We start from the raw sequence: 24,590 nt of genomic DNA on the forward strand, positions 1-24,590 counted from the left end.
AGAGAGAGAGAGAGAGAGAGAGAGAGAGAGAGAGAGAGAGAGAGAGAACAAAGAAAATAAGAAGTAATAACATTCCAAATTCAGGTATTTACAGAGAATAGAAAAAGAAAGCATGATTTTAAGCCCAGTTTCCCCCTTCTTGGTTTTAGGGGCTATGGATTAGTCCTTTTGTGTCTCAGGTCTTTCATTTTTCATTCTCCACCAGCTGCAAACAGCAAAAAGGTCATGACTTATAGAAGGTTTGGTAAGTGCCAGGCCCAATGTAAATGCACATTGTGGGGACCTATCTCCCATAATCTTTACAACTAGATGAAACAAGGACTATTTTGAATTTTTTTAAATAAGTTTTTTGTTGTGAAAATACTGTACAGAGGGGTTACAATTACATGGGCAAGGTAATGAGTACATTTCTTATCAAGCATTGTTGCCTCCTCCTTTGTTTTTCCCCTACCCATCTCTTCCCTCTCATCTCCACAACTACACTCCCCCCTGCCTAAATTATAAAGTTTGTTTTCGATATAGCATTTTGTACATCTCATTGTTGCAATGGGTCAACCTGTATCCCTATTTAAACAATTTGTTTTTTCCCTTCCCCTCTCCAAGTTATACCAACATCAGATACATTGAAAACAGGGGTTTTACCATGGGGGAGGACATACAAAGCAATAGAAAATCATGTGGTACCTTATTGAGATACTACCTCACCCCAGTTAGAATGGCTATAGGCAAGAATTCTAATAGCAGATGCTGGAGGGGATGTGGACAGAAGGGAGCCCTACTGCATGGTTGGTGGGAGTGTAAACTTGTTCAACCATTTTGGAAGGTAGTATGGAGGTTCCTCAAAAGACTACACATAGAGCTCACCTATGACCCAGCAATCCCACTTTTGGGCATTTACCCAAATGACCACAAACAAGACCACACTAAAGCTACCAGCACAACTATGTTTATTGCAGCATTATTTACTATAGCTAAGATATGGAACCAATCCAGATGCCCGGATCAAGAAAATGTGGTATATATACACAATGGAATTCTATGCCTCCATCAGAAAAAATGACATTGCCCCATTTGTTAAGAAATAGAAAGACTTGGAAAAAATTATAATAAGTGAAGTAAGCCAGGCCCAAAGGAACATAGGTCCCATGGTTTCCCTTATTTGCAATAACTAGTATATGTCTGAGACAAGCAGAAAAGGTCAGATAAGATGATATTAAGCGGAATGAACCCCAAGATAAGGACACAAATGGTTTTTTCTTTATTGCTATTTTGAATTTTTGTTTTGTATTTTGCAGCTTGGGAGACTTATAACTGGTAAAGGTAAGACAGGCGAGGAGGGGGGTGGTGGGAGGGAAGGTTTTGGAGCTGGCAGTCTACCCCAGGCCGTGAGACACTATACTCATTCTACACAAAAGGTGAGGGATGGCCACTCTATCCTACGCATGCCTGGTCAGCCAAGGTGACCTGTGGGAACTCATATTGTAAACAGAGCACTGCAGCCCTATCAGATGCTGTTGTATGGCAAACTGGTAGTTAGGTTATTTATCTACCAGATACTTGCTAGCTCTGGAACTAGCTCTAGTCTGTCAAGAAAAGTGACTTATACCGTAAGGGTAAGGATAGTGAGGAAAAAGAAAGGTACTTGTTCTTCTTGTAAGTAACTTGCAGGATGCCCTGTGATGGAAAGAAAAATATTGTATCCTTTTCTGGCTCCTAAGACTAAGGTTGAGGCAGAGCTTACCAAATGATACTCAAACAACTACCTATCTAACCCTGATTTCTGGAGGCCACTCATGGTGATTTTACAGCAGTAGTTAATAGGCGTACTTAAGATTAGCTACCAGATCTTTTCGCTCCCATCCCGTCTTTTTCTCCATGAAATTTCAAAGCAAATGTACCCAATGAGTATGTTTTAATTCTGAAACCATTATGCAGTTTTCCCAGAGTTGCTATTTGACAGTTCTGGTGTAGGCAATACATCATGTTAAATGGTAGTTTATCTAAGTGCTCATCACCCGGCAATGCTACCACCGGTGCTGCTCCATGCTTCCATGGTACGACGGTAATTGATATTCACAACGATCACCCGGAGGCAGTACAAGTTCCTCAAGTGCTTTGTAGATCATAAAAACCAAAGGAAAAGGAAAAAAGAAAAGGAAAAGCAAAGGGAGGATAGCTTCCTTTGGCACCACATTTTTTTCCCATGACATTTGTCCATAATATAATTCTTTTAATAGCTGTGCTGATATTGTTGATCAGACGCCTCATTTTCCCATCACTCCTCATTATGCATAATCAAATAATCCTGTGCAAACACATGTTCAGAATCTTTTGATTTTTGTGTCCCATTACAAAAGCTTAGACCGATTTTAACCTAACTCTGGTTAAGAACAACTTGTGGGATTCATTTCATATATTAGTTTCCTGTTATCACTCTTACAAATTGCCACAAATTCAGTGGGCTACAAGAATATGAGTTTAATACCTTATAAGCCTCCAAACGGCTCCTTTTGGACTAAAATGAAAGTGTCCACAGAGCCAAGCCCCTTCTGGAGGTTTTAAGGAGAAACTCTGTTTCCTTTTCTTTTCCAACCTGCAGTCATTGGCCTCTGAATTTCTCCCTCACAATGCCAGAAGTGTAGAATCTCCAAATCATTCTCTCGCTGACTTACTTCTCATTTTCTCCCTTGACCTGACTGGCCTTTCCCTCTGGTATGAATACCTGTGATTACACTGGGCCTATCCAAGGACTCTAGAAGTAGTCTCTCTGTGTAGAGTACTCCATTACATCCCCAAATATGTTTTGCCCTCCAAGTGACACCTTCACAGGTTCTAAAGATTGTAGTCATCTCTCTATTGTGTGCCGCATTTCCTTTACTAATATCTTTTTCATCAAAAATGTTCTCCTTTCCTCTTTGATTTTGACTTTTGTATTTTTCTTGAAACTTTGGCCCAATGCTACAGCTGATGGACAGGGTGAGTCAGAAATACAGATTCTGGGATTCCAGAAGGTCAAAGGAATCAAGTTCATACAAAACTCTATACTGGCATCTGTCAAATTCTTACCTTGAGGGGAGCTGCTTCAGTTGTACAGAGTTTTGACTTGAAAGTTTAGAAGAATATGGAGAATATGAAAGAAAAGGAAAGAAAACAATGGGGAACATTTTCTTGGTATGAGACACTGGAGAAACCACACAAACATTGGGCAGGAGAAATGAGAAGGCAGAATTGAATAGAATGTTGGATGCCATCTGATAGGCTTTGGGATGTGACCAGGTCACTTTTCCAGCTGTGCCGGTGCAGCCACACATCCCTGGGCACTGCAAGAGGATCTGGCGCTTATCCCTTTGCAAACAATATCCCAGTGTTCCCTTAGAATAAGGGAAAGTCATGGCTGAGGTGATGAGAGAGAAGCTGGCCAAAGGGAGGTAGAGGTTACAGCTGCATGGGGAAAATCCAACAACAACAACAAAGTCCAGGACGGAAGAAAATACATGCAGGTCAAGCCAGACTGGGATTCATTTTTTTTTTTTTTTTTATGTAGATAGATGTCCTTTCTGCTAAACCTTTGCCTTCAGTTCACTTTGGCTGCTTGCCTCTGAATGACATTGGATTGTTTTTTTATTTATTCTTTTTAGTTCACTTTTGGGTGCCTCAAATGACTTGCTATTTGCTACACATTCTAGACTAAAATACCTGAAAACTATGGTATAAGAAATATTTGAAGGAATAAGATGAATCGTTTTGCTGTGTTCAAGCCTGGTCAAGACTGAACAAACTTGCCAAGCCAGGCACTAGTCACACATCTTTTCTGTAATCTCAGCTACTCAGGAAGCTGAAATCTGAGGACTGCAATTCAAAGCAAGCCTGTGAGACTCTTATCTCCAATGAAGCAGTTAAAAAGCCAGAAGAGGAGCTGTGGTTCAAGGGGTAGAACACCACTTGAAAAAGCCCTAGAGAGATGTTAAAATGCTGGATTCAAGTCCCAATATCAGCAGACACACACACACACACACACACACACACACACACACACACACACACACACACACACACACACACACACACACACACACACACATACACACACACCCCTTCCCTGCAACTAATGGCTACATGCAAAGGGAAGATGTGAAGTTGCCATCATCATTCTGAGTACTTATTTTTAGTTCTTCTTAGCAGGCCTACCTACTTGGGTTAGCACCTTGGCAATAGACTACACCAAATTTTTTCTTTTAGAAATTTTAGTGGAATGTCAGTTTTAGTAGCAGAATGATAGTGACAATAGCTTATGTTTGTTAAGAATTTTCCAGGTCAGATACTATGTCGCATTTTTCATAAGTAGCATCTCTTTAAAGCATACAACAGGAATTAGAAAATCCTACTATGACTCCATGGTGTGTGTGTGTGTGTGTGTGTGTGTACTTATTTGGCTGATGAAGTCATTCAACTATGCTCATATAGTCAGAAAATTACCTCTTAGATTTTTTTTTAAAAGATGTTACTATTATAACCAGTGTGATGTCAAATTCATGACCTTTTTACCTTAACCCGAGCTGCTGGGATTATAAATATGTAGCATCATCCCAGTCTGGCAATATCTGTCTAAAATTTAAACCCAGTTAACTAACTTTATAATTTTGTCCTCTTGGCCGTTATGCATATTTCTTTTATGCTTACAAAATATTTCATTTGTATAGGTAAACTCAGAATGGGATATTCCTTCTCCACAGAATATTTAGTATTAAGGTATGTTATAGCTACAATATATTAATTTGTGTAATATATTATATAAATAATATAACATATAATATAAAATATACTATATTATAATGGTATAATTTATTATCATATGATAATAGTTGACATCCTCCCATGCACTCATATTTTGTCTTTCAAACATCATTTAGGTTTATTCTACTCAAATCTCATTTTATTCTTTCTTCTCTGTATAAAAATAGTATTTCTCAGTCCTTAGCCCCAGTACTAGGGAATGTGACCTTATTTGGAAATAAAGATGTTTGCAGAGGTAATTAAAGATCTCTAGATGACCCCGAAGATCAATGACTGTTAAAAAAAAAAAGAGGAATAAGGAAGAACTGAGACACAGAGGCACAAAGACAGGGAAGAAGCATGAGAAAGTAGGAAGAGGCCAGGAGATAAAAGTACTAAAACCTAAGGAAAACCTGGAGCCATTGAAGTCAATTGCTCATTATAACCAGCAGAGGGCGCCTGGCCCACAACTCCTATACTACGCATTCCAAGGCCTTCACAACTGTAGAAGACATTTTTACTGTTTTCAGCCACCAAGCCTGTGATAATTTGTTGTGGTAGCTATAGGAAGCTAATAACAGAGATGTTATTCGGATGGTACAGATATCCAAATAGCTTGACAACAAGGTGATAACTAATGGGTCTCAGGGATACAGTTTTGGACTTCAGTATCTTACTGCTACAAATGGAGAAATTGTAAGGTTTTACAATAGTGAAAAGAAAATCCTACAAGTCCAATTTATATTCAAGGTTTCAATGCAATGTACAGCTGGCTTTGTTTTTCAGCTTCTGGGATGTAGAACACTCAGTTATTGGTTTTGAGGTGAAACATTCCCTTTGGGGGTGAAAATCAGACAATATTGCTTTATTGAAATTCACATTATAGTGATAGAAGAGCAACTTGCATTAAAATTAGTAATAACATATTTTCGAGTTTGTACAATTTAAGCAAGTGTGTGTGTGTGTGTGTGTGTGTGTGTGTGTGTGTAAGGGCAAGTGTATGTGAGTCCATGTGTGTTTGTGGAAGAGTGTATATGTGACAATATGTATATGTTTATGTTTATGTGTTTATATGAGGACATGTGTGAGAGAATTGTGTGTTTCTTTGTGTGAGTTGTGGAGTGTGTGGGAAGGGAATGTGCAAGAGTCTGTGTTTTGCGTGTGTGTGGCTGTGAATGTATGTGTGTGTGTGAATGTGTGTGTATGTGTGTACGCGCTCTCTCTCTCTCTCTCTCTCTCTCTATATATATATATATATATATCCCACCTGTGGTATGTTTGTTATTTTTTTGAAATATCAACAGAAGAAAAATACATATAAAGTTCCTTCTAGTATCTGGTATTTTCCCTCTATCAAACTCAGAAGTTTACTTTTGGAAAAGCTGTCTGGCTCTAATATGTGATTCACTGAGTCTGTACTGGGATACCTCCTAAATATTTAGGGAGTCCCTGTGGTGATGAGGCTCTTACAGACATGGGGAATTCTCAGTGTTGAGTATCTTTCCATCCTGGGTAGAAGAAGTGGAAATTATCATAGTTGTTTCTAGCAATCATGCTAATGGTAATGATAAGAATGATCATAGTAACAGCAATATTGGTGATAAGTGTAACCATGAAGAATAATCATCCTAGTTTTTCCAGACCGCATGGATGTCTCCCATAGAACAGAGAACCCCTTCAAAAGGCAGCTAGTTCTTTTTTTTTTATTGTGAAAATACCGTACAGAGGAATTACAATTACATGGGCAAGATAACGAGTACATTTCTTTTTTTTTTTTTTTTAAAGTTTTCTTTTTTGAGTCTTTTGTTTTGTTTTTGTTTGTTTATTTGTTTGTTTTTGTCGGTTGTGGGGCTTGAACTCTGGACTTGGGCGCTGGCCCTGTGCTCTTCAGCTCAAGGATGAGCACTCTACTGCTTGAGCCACAGTGCCACTTCCACGAGTACATTTCTTATCAAGCATTGTTGCCTCCTCCTTGTTTCCCCTTCCTCTTTTTTATTAATCTTAGTGTTACATTACATATTGAGACTCTTAATTCAGAAAGATACTGCCTCAGATAGCTAAGGTAAAAAATAGAGTTTTTCTTTTGGATCTGCTAAAATACCTCTTAGCCTCCATCTGTACCATAATCAGGTGAGAAGCGGGCCACAGTCCTCACAGCCGGCCATTTACCCCAACCCAATCATCATCACCCACTCTTACCCAGTGGGAGAGAATGGGATTATGGGTCATCCCTGCGGCCAGACAGCTCCTTGGCAGAACTACACCTTTGACAAGGAACAGAGCAGAGTGAAGATTCACACGCATTCTCAAAGGCTTAGCGGCATTGCACACTGGCTCAGCAGAGCTCCTGATCCACTCTGACACACAGCAGCTGAGTCAGCCTGCTGTGGAGAGCTTAGAATGCTTAAATGTTCCTGGGGGAATTATCTTCTCTAGCAGTAATCAGTAACAGCACTGCCAAGAAGAGAGAGAGTTACAGCTAGTTACACATGCATAAGACAAATTTTTCTTTCAGCCTGGCCTTGATGTGTTACAGGAATAACTCCATTGGATGTGCTTTGCTTCTCCTGCTGGAATTATATAAGTTCAGGGTGGTCGCTAACTGACAGGACATTTGGATCTGGGGAAGGCAGCTAGCACTAGGCTGCTAATGTCATCATCACTTGATTTCTATATTAAGACTGCATATTTGGAGTTTTTCATTTGCCTTTCTTTTTTCTTTTTTTTCCTAATCCCGAATTGAAGAGACGATTCAACTCCAGGATATACACAGTCCTTAAGGAACATGACCACAGAATAAATTCAAATCTGTTGGAGCACTGCTTCAAGAGAGTCAAAAGTTCACTTGTAGGCAGGCAGATAGACACATGCAATAGACTCTACTTTATCCTCCACTAATCAATATATAGAACCCTGAGGTGACAATGTAGTAAAATTCTGAGATGGAGTCTTTTTGAGGTAATTACATTTGTATGCTGACATAATGGTGAGATCCCTATAGCATAATTAGTGACCTTTTAAGAAGGAATACTAGAGAATGTGTTTATGTTCAACACAAACAGAAAGAAGGATTCACAAGGCATGCAAGAAGGTGACCAAAATATACAAGCCACGGAAACCCTCACCACATCACTCATCACGGACTTCTAGCCTCCAGAACTATGGAGGAAATGAAGGTCTGTTGTTTAAACCTCTGCGCTATTTTATTATGGCAGGTCCAGCTGATAACGTATTATCATGACTTCATTTTTATAATTGTTTTAAATAAGCAGGCTATAGATGTGTGCAACCATCATAATTTTTCACATTTAACTGTTTTACTGGGAATACACAGTGTTTATTTATGCATTGCCCACTGCTTGATTCTGTGTCCATAGAAAGTGGCCCATAAATGAGGGGCAGCTGTATCTTCAGTTCCATGCATTATCGCTGAAAAGACTTTTGCTCTAAGATGATATCCAGGACTATCTTCCTTTCCTACAATTTCAACCAACTTTGCAATTTTTGTTTTCCTTGCAAGGGGGAGTGGAATGTTTACAAATGTAACATGTCTCCTGTGTAGTCCTCTGCAGAGGAAGTGGCTGGGAGAGTTTTCATCTGCCTTTGAAATCTGTTATTCCCTGATCTGGATCTTACTTCCACAGTCAAAATATCATCAAGTCTCAGTGACCACCCCAAAAATAAAATTAGAACAGAGAGACTGATGTCATTCAAAGACTGACATTTCGGTTTTTATTGCTAGAATACCTTGAAGAATTAGATCTGATTTGCATATTTGCCTATTGAATTATTAAATATTTTTTTTCTTTTTCTTTTTTCCCTTCACCAGATTTTAACACTTCAGTCAACAGCAGAAGGTCACAATTTAGCAATGATATGATTTCCCAGAGTCTACTGTGCTTTTGAATTGTTGACCAATTTGAGAATAATACTGGATTTGATCCATGAAACAAAAGTATATGACACATAAAGGAAATGACAAGAATTTCATTTTCTTCCTTTTTATTTATCTTTTTAAAGAAAATAAGAAATCTGCTTTTCATAGTTTCTCTTTTTTTGTCTGGATTTTTCATTTGCTTTTCTTTTTTTAAATTCTTATTTATTTTGTTATAAACATGATGTACAGAGAGGTTACAGTTACATAAGTAAGGTAATGAGTACATTTCTATTGAACATTCTTACCCAATCTTTCATTTTTTTCCCACTATCCCTCCTCCATGACTTCCTCTCTAGCCAAGTTGTAAAGTTCATTTTCACAGAGTTCCTTAGTGACATGGGGGTGATTTTATTGACATGTCTTTTATAGACTGGGTGGCCACATCTATTCAGATGAATCACAGTTTGTGTACAAGGAAGTTTGCAAATGTATATTTCAGGAGAATAATGAGAATTTCAGAAATATGTGCACATTTTAAGCAATGTGTTACCTTCAAATATCATTAGAATGTGGACAGAAAACAAATTTGGGATTTCTGTGCTGTTGCTACTTCCAAACTTCTCCATCTAAATGGATAGTTATTCTAGCCAAAAAATCAGATAGTTCATTTATATTATAGAATAGTTACATGAACATCCAAAATAGGAGCTATCCAAAGTGTTCTTACACTCATGATCATTCAACCCTGATTATTGGACAAAGATACATTTCTTCAGTGTAAGACTTGTCTAAGAATTATGCATCCAAATCACTTTGAGATTTTGTTAAAATAATGAATATTCAGTCCACATGCCTAGAGGTTTTTTTTTTTAATTTAAGTAAGTGTGGTGTGAAGCCTAATAATTGCCCAGTTGACATGTTCTTAAGAATCACTGTATTGTAGTATTGGGAGATTTTGGAGAGTGCTTCACAGTCTTGAAATTAGTTCTTTCTGCAATTTATCCAGAATACCTGCCATGATTTAAGCCTATTTTGCTTTACAGAATCTATGACAACTATAACACACAGCAGCTGAGTAATTCTTTGTCATCAAAAATACATTGCTTTCATATACATTAGTTCACCTATTAGGTGAGCAGTCATTCTATCATTCATAGAGTTCACCTATTAGGTGAGCAGTCATTCTATCATTCATAGAATGATGATGATAAGCCAGTGCTCACAGAACTTATCCAATCCTCATACCCCAAAAAAGAGTAAATTATAGAGAGCAGAAACTCAAACCCTTGCTTTCTAACTCCAAATACTGTATTCTTTCTACCAGTGCTTTGCATTTGTAGAGAGCCTTCCAGTTTTCAAGTGACTTTCCTATTCATTATCTCATTTGAGCTCTCGAAGCACCAGTGTGAGGCAGACAGGCCACATATTATTGCCTACAATTTGTGATAAACTTATTATAAACAATGATGAGAAAAGTGGCTACTGTCATCTAGAATGCATCTCTTCATAAAGTAGCTTATTTTCTTTTTCTGGCAATACTTAACAGCAGCAACTTATATAGTAGGAAGTACATTAGGTATTCTTTTATCCTTGATAAATATTCAATGACACAGTATTGTACTCCACCCCTATCGTACACCATTTTCTTTACTCTTTTCTTGGTAGGAATGTATTTTGAAAGAAAGACGGAAGGAAGGAATTACAGTTTAAGATTGCCCCTTGGTAAAAATAAATGTGGAAAGGTTTTTAATTTCTGTAATTCAAATGCTAAGAACACAGCTTTCTCTGAATTTGGAGACTTCACCTCTGGCTGATAGCTTTTCAAATTTAACAAGCATACACACCACCTGGGGATCTTGATGGACAGTAGTTTCTCAACTTGTGGATATGTGCTAGGACTCAAAATTTTAACTTTCTTTTAAAGCCCTCACAAATTCTGATGAGGAGAGTCCAGATTTAATAGGCAGAAATGATGCTATTCTCTATATCATATTTTACAAAGTATTCTGTGAATTACCTCCCAGTCTCCTGGTTGTCACAGATTTTTTTTTAAATCTTAATGAAATTTGGTGAATTTTGCATATATTATAGAATGTAACTAAGGTGTTTCTTTTCTTTTCTTTTTTGTTTTTGTTTGTGGTTGGATACTAGAACTTGAATGCTATATCTGATTTTCTTCTACTCGGGGTAATTGTGATGATTGCCAGACTTGGAAATCTTATACTACCATTTGATACAACCAGAAAGCTACATTGTAATGTATCATAGGAAGTATTGTGAAACAACTCCTCAGTGGGAGTTTCTGTGTTTAGGTTGACTCAGCCTTGGGACTGTTATCTATTGCCCAACTCTAATGTTCTTAAAGATTCTCTCCCACAATATTACCACCACACAACAACACGAGTTCAATGGAGTTCAATCTCTGTTAAAATACATAAAGAAAAACATACATTATATAGATAGAGAAACGCGTAGAATGTCACAGTGCCTTAAGTGAAAAAAATCTTATCTTTTAAAGATGTATATGATATGATAGAGATGCATGCAAAATAGAATTTTATGAGGACTCTTCTTTAATCTTTACTTTAAGCAGAGAGCAACCTAAAGCCTGACATTTCTCTGCAGTAAGTAATGCACTTACGTATTCAACAAATATTTACTATGCCAGGTACTATAACAGGAACTAAGGTCATCAAAGCATTTGCTTTCATGAGGAAAATAGGCAATGAAAAAGTAAAGGAATGTTTAAGATAATTATTGAGTGTAATAAGCACTGAAAAGTAAAATAACAATTACTGATAGTGGAAGAGTGATAAGAGTATTAAAAAAAATCAGATGTATGAATGTAAAGATTTCACCACTTTCTCCACAGCATAGTAGGGGATGATGCAAATCAGATAGACAATAGGGCAACTCAAGAAGAAAAGTTCTAAATAAAAGCAAGGCAGGGAATTCCCTGAAGGTTTCAAAACCTGTTACCTAGACTTAGTTCTATAATCTTGTTATATCATTTGTAGTTTATTTTCTATTCACACATGCTTTAATTATTCATCAGTGTGTATTTAGTTTATACTTTATGAATTATTTCTCAGTAATACTTCTCCTTTTTGTCAAGTCCTTAAGTAACTCATTCAATTGAGTACTTACAAATGCAAAATGTACATATAGATAGAGTATAATTTCCAAACTTGTATAAATCTCACACACTTAACAAAGGAAAATTTAAGCACATAATTTAAAAGTTTTACCTACATGTCCATATTTATTGCAGTTCTGTTCATAATAGGCAGATGGTAGAATAAGCTGATGTGTGCAACAAATGACAAATGCACAAAGAAAATATTTTCTATAATATATGCATGTTTCTATATAAAAGTATATTAGATGCACATCGGAGAATATTATTCATCCATAAAGAAAGGTAAAATTATATCATTTGCCAAAAAATGGATGTATCTGGAGGTCATTATGTTAAGGATGATATACCAAACCACAGATCAAGGTTCATGCTCATATGTGTATTGTAGACCTAAAGTAATGATGATGGTTATACTAATGGTAATGAGATTTGAGTGGAAAATGTGGATTGTTCATGAGCAGGAGTAGGGATAAAGGAGGGAATATGGAGGGGTGAAGAGATTAAAGGAGATCACATATATGTGTGTGTGTGTATATATATATATATATATATATATATATATATATATACATGAATACAACACACTAAAATCCACAAATTGCTATTTGACAAAATGTTGAAGATAGAAGGAGGAAAGGGAATATTTCAGAGAGGTTTAATTTGTTTTAAGTACACTGTGTGCATATGTGGATATATCCCAATGAAACCCCTTCATCTTTTAAATACATATTAGCCTCTCACATAAATGAATGCGTGTGTGTGTGTGTGTGTGTGTGTGTGTGTGTGTGTGTGTGTGTGTGTTATTTGGAATGATGGCAAAAGGTAAAATAGTGATGGGTGAATACTAAGATGATTAGAATAGAGGTGGAGTATGGAATTCTATTCTCAATAGGTCCTGTGAGAGTTTCTGATTGAGATATTGCCTCATCCCAACCCAAAGTTGCCCAGCATGCAGGTGCACTGAAGTCTAAGGTAGTCACTCCAAAGCAATTATGGACTAATTCATGTCTTATCTGGCAAAGTCTCCTTAGGGCCTTCAACACATCTGGATGTACAAGTGGGGCATGAGGACATTTCTCAGTGTGTACCAAGTAAGGTTTAATTAGGAATCGTTTCTCTGTGGTTTAACAATTCCCAAGGTCACTTATTTTGTATTGCCAGGATTTTTAAGTTGTTGGTAGAAGATTCCAGTAATCATGTAGTTAGATTTTGTGTTCTTTATTTTCTAAATCACCTATTTATTTTAATGATATGAAGGTTTAAAAAGGAATTGTATGTACTTGGTTAGGTTTTATGGAGCTATCAATAGAAAGGAAGAAGTTTTTGGTTTGTTTGATATTTGTGTGGACACAGAGTCTCTCTACATAGTTCAAACTATCCTCAAACTCATGATCAGCCTGCCTCACTCTCCCAACTGGTATTACAGTTGTGTATCACTATGCCGTACTAAACAGACATTTCTGACCTATATTTAAGATATTTGTGCACAAAATACTTGCTGATATATATGTGTGTGTGTGTACATGAATATATAGTGATATTTATTGATATAAAAATCAACACACAAGTAAGGCACAAAAAAGTATAGTACAACTTTTAATTTTTTTTCTGCTTTTTGGAAAAGAAAATGGAAACATTAAGAGGTAAACTTAAATTGTGTCTAAAATATGAGTTTGAATATGAAAAGTAGCATAACAATACAGTAACAAACATGATGGTTTCACATAATAATATTCACCCAACTTCTTAAAAGCCTTATCACTCCAGGTGTTGGTATAGACTGTCTTTTATGTCTAAAATACTCTTTCTTCCTATCTTCTTGTCCAGGTACTACTCAGTTTTGAGGTCTCAGCATAATGTCCCTTCAGAGAAGTCTGCTGGCTTTGCAGATTTCACTATATGGGCCTGTTTTATAGTCTTATTGAATGCTGTAATTTTGCTTTATAATGTATGAATCTAATTAAAGGGTTATTCATGCAATTATTATTTTCATGCTCAGCTCTCTTGTTGAACTATAAGCTCCATTTGTGCAGGAACCATGTCTGTCTTACTCTTCATTTTGTCTTTTTTATAGAGTGGGTACCCTACAAATAATCTTGACCAGATAAATTTCATTAGATGGAGAGTGAAATTAATATGAATATAATTCTGTATCAGTGTATAACATCTTGACATCAATGTACAAGTGTGACACTGAGAAATTATACCAAAAATTCATTATTTTTCTCTACAAAGCATAAATGAAAATACTTCCTAGTATAAGTTGAACTAGCGCTCTGAATTGAATTATTATGATGTGGTCAACAGTCTTTATGGTAAAAGTATATGGGTTTGACTTCCATATTCATATACTATAGACAACAACTCACAGAACCATCAATAGGGTCTATAAAAGAAAATTTAAGGGAAATCACTTCCCTGGACTCAAACTGTACATGATATGTTACCTGCAATGAATATAACATCATGCTAATTCTACCACACTCACTCAGAATACCAGATGATTGTCCCTAGAAACATGGACATATAGAATTTGACTTTAAAAATGACTTCAATAAGTCAAGAGTTTATGCTGGTGATACAAAGTGAGTTATACAATTAAAAACTAGGGAGATGAAAGTGTTGTATTAACAGCATTCAAGAAAAGATCAGTAAGTTTAGAGCTGGAACCATATTGGAAGGGGTATCTAAGACCAAGTGATTAACCAGGGTATAATGAGTTTCTGCTGCCTGAAAGTCCTATTGAACCTTCTTGAACAATATTTTCCCACTCAGTCCAACAAAACAGAAAATAATTCTTAAGTAGGATTTCTAAACTCTCTGTTGATGTCAAATCTGGCTTCTGGCTGGACAAGAAAATTACACAGTAACTTCTGAGTTGATCTTAGCCTAAGGGGTGAAAGAAATGCTCAGTGTACCTTTTGAGTTTTCTAGGTATCTAACAGTACTAAGGTTGCGAAAACCCTGTAGAAACAAAATGCACAGAAACTCGTTCTGTAACCCTGAGTAATCCTGACACCCCATAATGCACACTTCACAAAGAAATCTCCTTACGGCCATAAGAAGAAAGATTTAGAAATAAAGTTAAATGAAGATAGGAGCCTCTTTTGCTCACAGAAGGGAGATCAAACACTCCATAGAAATATATGTTACAGTGCAATTGCCCTCTGGGAGTCACAGTATTATGAAAGTCTAACTTAATTAAGGGGAAAAAAATAGGTCACATTTAATAACCACATATGTGACACACCACTTTGACTACATAGAAAAAGTGAAAAAAGAAAATGATAGAAGAAATCAGAAATATAAGAAAGACATTAGTGGAATACATCAGTCTCTGAGTCAGGTAAATGTTTGTTTTAGTGTGCATAATGAAAATTCACTATTCTTCTAATTTTCCTCTTTGAAAACAATGGTAATATATTTTAGAAAGCAATTTGTAATGATAAAAGAAAGAAAAATGAAATAACCTACACAAAAAAAATTAAAAAAGAACAAAAGAACCAAACTGAGGTAACAAACAGTTTTCTCATAAAAATGTGCCATGTGTCTATTTCTTTCTCTATGTCATGTTATCAAATGTAAGGTCATCCCATACTAGTGATCCCTACATGAAATCTTCCCCCTTTCAGGCTTCCATGTTCCTGTGGGGTCGAGCTAATTACAGGCACATTTCCTCTAGAAGACAGTCACACTCTCCACTGTGGAAGCCATGATTAATAATGGAACAAAGCTAGTTGAATTTTATTTTCCTTCACATGGCTTTGCTGTCACACAAGGAGTTAGTCTCTTCCTCCAGTGTCTCTAAGAAAGACTTGCATGATAGGCTAAAAACAATTACCCTGTTTCCATAATTTGAAAGGAATAACCACACACACACACACACACACACACACACACACTCAGGCACATACACAGAATCCTAGTTGTCTTTATAAAATAGCTAAGGCAAGTTTTTCTCTTCTGTCACTTGGAATATCATTTTGATCCGGTGTTTATGTAGGTCAATTGTGAAAGAGATGAAAAGCGTAAGCTTGGCAATCAATAGACATTGTAAGGGTGGATGGTGGTTGTCTTTCACTCTGCAAATATATGAGAGAGCTCCTTTTGCATGTACAGGAATAGATTCTGACCCACAGAGAAGGCCTGGATAGATGACTAGAAAAATAAAGTTTTCTTGAAATGTCTGAAGGGCATGGATGAGAATAGAAAATCCTTGTCCTATGTCCTAAGTCTTGAGCAGCAATCTATGAACATTTTTCTAAAAGACCAGATAAAATATATTTTTTTTAGTCTTTGTGGGCTGGGAAGTTTTTGTTGTTGTTGCAAATGTTTGTCTGCTGTTTTAGAGTGAAAGCAGCCATAAACAATATGCAAATATAAGAGTACGGCTATATTTCAAGGTAACATTGTGTATGCACACTGAAATTTGGATTTCATATATCTTTTACTAGCAAAAAGTAGACTTCTTTTTTACTTTTTTCTACTATGTAGCTATTCCAAAAATATTATTAGGTGGGGGATATGGCTTAAGAGGTAGAGCACCTGTCTAGCAAGCTTGGTGCTCTAAATATAAAATTCCACTTATCCATGCTAAAATAAGAAGGTATTCTTGCTAAGGTATTACATAATTACATAAATAAAGCATACTGGATTTGGCCCATAGGCTTAGCTTGATGCCCCTGATATTGATTATTGGGGATCCTAGTGAGTATATAAAATTTTGTAGGTTATTTTAAAACTCTAGAGTTCTCTCAGTATATGAAAATATTCTTTATCTGAAAGATAATGGTTGTTCCCTTGGACTTTCATTGACATGAAGCATAGAAAGCAGTGTACTTTAAGTTTCAAATCAGATGTTCATTATCATGAAGATGTTTGTATTAGAGTTAGTCATGAAGCTCTAAACCAACAGACAAACAGCCTTGAAGCTTTGGTTCCCAGAACTTTTCTAAACACAAAGGACAAAAAAATAATCCATCTTTAGGCTCTACTCAGCAATTGCATTTCCTCATGAAAATACTATTTTACTAGCCAGTATTCTACCAAAGGAAATAATGTCCTTCTATTAATATATCTATTAATTGACCATAACATTAAGGTGTTTTTATTTCATTATCTATTTTACCTTTGATTACCTATTTTATCTTATGATTAAGATTAAGAGATTAAAAATAGTATGTTCATGTAAACTCCTAAATTAAAGATTAAAAAGGACAAAAGTATAAAATAATGGTAAGAAAACAAGAGAATAGTCTGTAAATCAACTGCTATTCCTAACTCCTAAGTAATTTCTTCAAGATTTTATTTGTAATATTATTGATATGTAATTTATATATGTATATTTATATATGCATATATGCATATATATAAACATAAAGTATATATATACATGGGCCAGAAAAATGTCTCTATATTTATTAACAGTCAGTAGAATGAAGAATTCAAGATTATTTATACAAATTCACTGACTGCATTTACAAACACAAAATTATTTAGAAAAATAACAGAAATATTGGAAAGAAAGAATTTCCTTTAAAAGATTCTTCAAAATAAATGTATGCTAGGATTTTGATCATTTCTCAATAACAATACAGAAACACAATGATTTTAGAAGTTGTTTTGATAAAATAGGCCTCTTATTTTTATACTAAATGGCCAGCCAATAAAATAATGGCCACTTGGTACAGTGGTAGGTGTGTAGGTCAGGAGTTAATAGAATACCATCAAAGTTGAATATGCTCTGAAGTTTTAGTTCAGGGGAAAGACAGACATCTTCAGATTCATACTGAAGACAATCTTCTATATGATCTTATGAGACAATAAATTTGAAATTGATTCCCCAAATAAGCTTACACTGTATTGATTGTATATGTTACCAATAAGTGGCAATGCAAACATTAATAAGAACATCTTTTAAATAAAATAGAGATATCTGATAAGAATATCGTGCTAAATATTAGACCATGTCATAGGTTTGTCCAAACTTTACTTGGAAATTAATTTGGAGTATAAGGTTAAATGGTGGCCCCATGATCTCACATCACAAAATACAGAGGGTTTTTTAGGCCACTGTAACCAAACATTACTGGGACCCTTTAAGAAATATATCAGGATACCTCTTTCTGTATGCTTAGCTTGGCATGTTTTTAATGGAGTTCATTATCACATGAATACATTATAAATTAATTTCTAAACACTTTATGAATATTTAAGAAAATATCAAGACATGTGCTGGTGGCTCCCGCCTGTAATCCTAGCTACTCAGGAGGCTAAGATCTGAGGATCACAGTTCAGGAAATTCCAAGAAACTCTTATCTCCAATAAACCATTAGAAAACCAGAAGTGGCACTGTGGCTCAAGAGGTAGAGTGCTGTTCTTGAGCTGAAGAGCTCAGGGACAGTGCCCAGGCCCAGAGTTCAATCCTCATAACTGACAAAAAGGAAAAGAAAAAAAGAAAATATCAGACATACGCCAGGTAAAAGTTGAAGATTCTATATAGTTTTCAAATCACTTACCATGTTAATACATTTATGTTTTCAAATATTTAAATCAACACATTTATCAAACAAAAAAAATTCCTCTCTACTAAGCTAAAATCTATCTTATAAGAATATTGATCCACAGATCTTCTGGAACAATTGAATAGCAGGCTCCATTGTCAAACACAACTGAGTGAATCAATTGGTAGTGCAGGGGAATATGCATTCAGTTAATTCTATCTCTTTTGTTAGAATATTTAAATAATGCTGGAAATATAATGTTAGGGGGGATTGGAATCGAGTTACAATGAAGGTGATAAGAATATGGAAAAGCAGATGCAAAGAATATTCCTGGGATATTCAGATTTGTACTGAATAAAGCCAAAATCTGAGATGGATGATAAACTCATGTAGCTTCTTTCACCCCCATCTCCATAACTTCTGTCCGTCACAGAATTAGATGCCAAGTCATAGAGAGGAGAAGCCACAGACAATATTGTACTGTTCCTGACTAGTTTCTTCACAAATTGGTACATACTAGAAAACTAATAGTTGTCTAAAATCGAAGCAAAACAAACTTACAAAAAGATGTAAGTTCAATTCAATACATTGTCCCAAGTAATTCAACTACCAAATCAGCATACGTATTAGATGAAATACCAAGTCATTCAATGTTCCTATATGTGTTGCCTTGTGGGTGTAATATTGCAAGTGAAATATAATGTGTATATGCACTTAATATTATAGCTATGAACTTCATAGAAATGAACACATTTCTGAAGATTGCAAGAATACTATAACAGACCTGTCTGGTCATATGGTAAGCATCTTAGTGTCTTAAAAACATGAAGTGTTCTCACCATTTGACAACACAATCTTAACTAACATGTGACATCTTGCAAACTAGAGGGCTGCTTACCAGTTGGTGTAAGGTGTCTCCAGGTGATAACGGGTTCAGGGCGGCCATTGGCCATACAGACCAGGGTCACATTGCTGCCCTCATTCACAGTGACATCTGAGGAGATGTTGGAGATCTTTGGTGGAACTGTAAAGACAATAAATGGAATATGTAACCATGTCGTTAATGTCGTTAAAGCAGGCTTGTAGCAATGATCCATATAACTGGAGATAGGAAATTTAATTTTTTCCTGATTAATTTGAAATTTTGTATTAAGTGGCCAGGGTACTTTTAAGATCTCTTCTTGTTATCTTGTTATCTGCTCACCGAGTCTCAAGGTGAAAATACTTCCCACTAGGGACATCTGAGTGTTTTACAAAGTATCTGTCATCTTATAATGAAAAATCTTTACCCTGATTCCTACCAAGATAAATTTTATTTACATATGAGATGGTCTGTACATTTACATAAATTAATAACAAATTTTTCTCATCACAGTCACTCAAATTTTTATATATGATAACCACATATATATTATTATACCTACTATTATACCATGACCATGTATCATATATATGATGTATATCACATCAGGTATATAATATATAATGTAGTCTTCTCCATATGCTAAGACAATAAAAATATAGTTTAGTATAAGATTGCATCATTGTGTTAGTAAGATGCAGGATTTATGCATCTACTTAAATAAACCACACTATAATAACTATAATAGAAAGCCTCTAAATAGTATCATAAGGTATAAAAGGTCAGATAGTGTACTTGAAAATGTATATGATGGAATTAATAAGGCTCATTTAAAGAGATATAGACATTGTAAAACTACTACCCTACTATTATTCTAAAGACTACTGTCATCACTACTACTTACAATGTAATGATAGTTAACTTTAGTTAAACATACCTTTCATTACACCCTTATAATACCTAAGATACTGTGTAGGGTATGTACCAAGTATCGTCTCAGACAAAGTAAGGGATAATATTGATAAAGATGCAAACACTGACATGCTGAATTTAAACATCTTTGTACAACTACTTAAAGACAATAAAAGAAACAGACCATTTCAGTAGCAGCTTACAACTATGCTTTGAGAATCTTATTTGCTGGCTGGAGACTAAGGGCATCTATGGGGTTATATGTGAAACGCAGATAGAATTTCGAACTGGGCAGTCAGGGAGACTGCAAGGCCCACTCTCTTAAGTAATTCTTGAGTGAAATTTCATCTTCACAATCCAGGCTACCAGATGGCCAAAAATGACAGAAATTACTTTTTGGTGATGTGAAAAATGAGTCCCCAAGGGCAAGCTGTATGCCGCCTGACTTCCTTCATTAATGTTCGGGGTGGCAGCATGAGTGCCCATATTGGTAGGCTGAAGTGGAAAGCGTGGGGAGTGAATTACTCACAGATTTCATGATGGAGGTTATGCGCTGATTACAAATAGCAAGGTTTATGGATGCTTGTGATTTTTCTTTTTCCTTTCATAGTTTTCATAACTCAGTGACTATGCTATCATGGAGAAAGTATGTGTCTGAGGGAAGACAAGAAAGCACAAAGGACTTCAAGAAGAAATCTCCCCCCCTCTTTTTTTTTTTTTGCTCATTAGAGACTGTACCTTCCCAACAGGGACATTTTCTGCTTAAAGAAACAATTGCCTACAACAGGAACCAGTATACAAGGACACGTACACCTCCATGTTTACTGCAGCACTGTTCTCAATAACCAGGGTATGGAAACAACCCAGATGTCCCACCACAGATGAATGGATCCAAAAGTTGTGGTATCTATACACAATGGGATATTATGCAGCCATTAGAAAGGACAAAATAATGACATTTGCAGGGAAATGGATGGAGCTAGAAGAAATCATGTTGAGCGAGGTAAGCCAAGAGCAAAGAGACAAATGGTTCATGGTCTCTCTGATAAGTGGATGTTAAATCCAAAATGTTAGGTGATATGACAAAATTAACAGTACTTAAGAAACAAAGAACTTCCACACATCTGGTCGAACCACTTCTAAATAACCTCATGCTGCTGATCACATGTATGGTATATATGTGTACACCAGAGGGGAACCAGGAGGAAAAACATACAACAGCGGGATCCATTAGCTGCACAGGACATTGACCAAAATGAACTAAGCAACTCAATGGCAGTGATGGGAGGGAGGGAACAAATGGGAAGGAGGGAACAGCTGATGCTATGCAAAACAAAAGAAATGTACATACCACCCAATGTGGAAGAAATAACTGTATTGCAAAGCTCATAGAACTCATAAATGTTATAGACCGTGATAGACAATTTGCTCCAGGAAAGTTAGAATGTGTTTGTGACTTTAACTGAGCATCACTATCCCACAATACTGTGAAACTTCGGAAATTATGTAAACACTTAATCACAATAAAACATTTTTTAAAAAAACAATTGCCTGAAAATGATTAATTTCCCCAAAATCCAGACTATCTCTTGAAGGAAGCAAATGGAAGACATCCATGACCTCAGTGTTCCTCTCACAAGGACATTTTTGAGGACCTCTGGGTACAGAGTGATGACTCCAAATCTAGCCCAATGGTAGAGGCACATCATAGTTAATTCTCATAACTTAGCAATCTCTATGGTATTTATAGAGTTTCCATTCCTCCTTTAGCTATAGGGGTTAAGGGTTATTTTCCTGTCTTCATACATTGACTTGCAATGTGTTTCTCCCAGACTTTTAGAACAAAGACCTGAAAGGTCATACTCATTTTATTGGAAAGAACTTGAGGAAAAGAGATTAATGGCTTGTCAAGAATGATCCCATCAACCACTATGGCTGGACTTATGATTCAGAATTCCTAAGTGTCCAGATGTTCTATAGATTGATACTTACAGTTTCTAACTTCTAGCTGAGTAAGCTAGTGTTCTGAACATCTCCAAATAAATGACAATAAATCATTTGAAAGAACAAGCTATAAACATCTCAGGTGTCTTTCTCAACAATCCGACACTGTAAGAAGAAGCTCTGTGGTAATTATAAGAGCTCACATTATTCAAGTTGTAGTTACCTCTGAATTGTAATGCGGGCCATGGTGTAAAGAGAGAACATACAGACATTTTGCATTTTCATGTCATGGTGGGAAGCTACGGATCAACCCTACATAGGCAAGTGTTCATAAAATTAGAAATTATATGTAGAGTAATTGATTACAGGCTTAAGTTCACTGATTCTCTTAATTGAGGGCAATATAGTCAGGACCTTGTTCCTAGCAAAGAGACATGCAGAAACATCTATGCTGAGTAGTCAAGAATGGAACCATATGGTACCCTACCACTGGTATAGGTATCACTACTCACATGCCTCCATTCATTTTCTCTGTTCATTCATTTGTACTAGCTTTTTCACAGAGAATTTATATGAGATGACATATGCTTTTTGCTCTCATAAGAAATTACTTCTCGGGGCTGGGAAGGTGGCTCAGTGGTAGAGCGCTTGCCTTGCATGCGTGAGGCCCTGGGTTCGATTCCCCAGCACCACATAAGCAAAAAGGAAAAAAGTCGGAAGTGGCTCTGTGGCTCAAGTGGTAGAGCACTAGCCTTGAGCTGAAGAGCTGAGGGACAGCGCCCAAGCCCAGAGTTCAGGCCCCACGACCGGACCCAAAAAAGAAAAAAAGAAATTACTTCTCAAGGCTCATGCTGTACTGATAACTTTTGACTTCTCTTTTTAAATTTCTGGACACAACTGTGCTGTGCTACATCTTTGCTGCCTGAGCAACACTTCACACGTTCAGTGCCAAGTGGATTCCTTCCTCAGTCTCCAAAGAAACTGCTCCAAAGAAACAGTTACTATTTCTAGAGCTGTAAGCTACTTTCGTCATTATCTTACTTTCCACTGGAGACTTTAACTCTACTGATCACAACTTTTCTTCTAGTCCTTGCTTGTCTTTATTTCTAGGATAACAAAATGATTTCTCCTTTTACCCTTTAGTTAATTTTTCTCAGATTAACTTTTGGATTTACCTTGTTCATTAAAAGTCTGTATTTAAGAGTTTGATAACTGTCTTTTTCTCTTTACTACAATTTACCCATTTGAGTGTTATTACCCACATTGTAGCTTCAGAAGCTAATGCCATGCTTTTGTTTGTTTGCATTAGGTAATCAGGCTGGCTTTAAAGTCACCATTCTCCTGCTTCTCCTTTGGGAACGCTGGAACTAAAGGTGTGTCCTAACAGGACCTGCTAATAACATGCTTTGATTACTTCCAAAGCAGTATTGCTAACTCACACTTTTCTTCTCACTTCTGTCATCTTACATGTCCACTTGACTGTTGCCTATTTTTAGTGCATGTTTTACGAATACTCGCAAGTATTTGTAAGGTACACCCTGGGAAGGCAGAGCAGATTCCTCCCTCCTCTTGGTTAAGTCTCTGCCCAGTACCTGTGTCACCTAGGTAACCTACACACTTGGAGGCAGTCACCCCTCCTCCCTGAAGTCACATCGCATCCAGGGTGGCCACAACTTCGTCCACCCCTGGCCTTGATAAGTCGTGTCCAGGCTGTGGTTCGACACTTTATTCCTGCTGCGTGGGCTTCCAACTTGACTAGAGGTGGTCTACAAATAAACCTTTTTCTTGCCTGAATACCACGTGCTGCTCTCTTTTCTCAGCTGCCAATTTAATTTACCTAACACCATCTACCTCTTATGAAACACCACAGTCTGATTATTTTAGTGAATTATTGGGACAGTTTCTCTCCTTTATTGTCCCCATATAAAATTTTTATGTCTTCTCTATGTTAAATGTCTCTCAGATTCATTCATTATTCCCAAGCCCCCAGTCCCACTCAACCTTCTTTCAAATAACATTTCTTTGTTTTATATATATATATGTATATATATAGTGTATAGTGTATATATATAGTGTATAGTGTATATATATATATATATATATATAGTGAGAATTTAAACTAGCTCATTTGCCTTTAAGAATGCATCATGATGCATTCTCACTATCATCAAGAATATCTCCTAATCTGTAAATGTGAATATATTATACCTTGATTTATCTCATTGCATTTTTTTTTTGGTGGGTTGTGGGCCTTGAACTCTGGACCTGGATGCTTGCTGTTCCTGAACTCTTCAGTTCAAGGCTAGAGCTCTACCACTTGAGCCACAGTGCCACTTCTGGTTTTCTGGTGGTTAATTAGAGATAAGAGTCCCATGGACTTTCCAGCCTGGGATGGCTTTGAATGGTGATCCTCAGATCTCAGCCCCTTGAGTAGCTAGAATTACAGGTATGAGTCACGGGCGCCTGGCTCTCAGTACTTTTTAGATGAAATCTAAACTGCCTTCGTGTGTTATCATAACTGCAATCAACTAACTGATGTTCTTAATAAATTTTAAGAGGCAGATGTAGGGTTCTTGTTTT

General features: G+C 36.3%; 1 protein-coding gene across 1 annotated transcript in view; it reads right to left on the reverse strand.

Annotated features, from left to right (window-relative positions):
• Positions 1 to 24,590, reverse strand: part of LOC122097905 (limbic system associated membrane protein) — a 604,370-nt gene that overhangs the window by 190,494 nt on the left and 389,286 nt on the right. The window contains exon 3 of the mRNA XM_042668487.1: positions 19,191 to 19,316. Within this exon, the coding sequence (XP_042524421.1) occupies positions 19,191 to 19,316 (126 nt within the window). The remainder of the gene's footprint in view (positions 1 to 19,190; positions 19,317 to 24,590) is intronic.

Source organism: Dipodomys spectabilis, unplaced genomic scaffold, assembly GCF_019054845.1.
Source record: "Dipodomys spectabilis isolate Male_0828 unplaced genomic scaffold, ASM1905484v1 ptg000017l, whole genome shotgun sequence".
Classification (NCBI taxonomy): Eukaryota; Metazoa; Chordata; class Mammalia; order Rodentia; family Heteromyidae; genus Dipodomys; species Dipodomys spectabilis.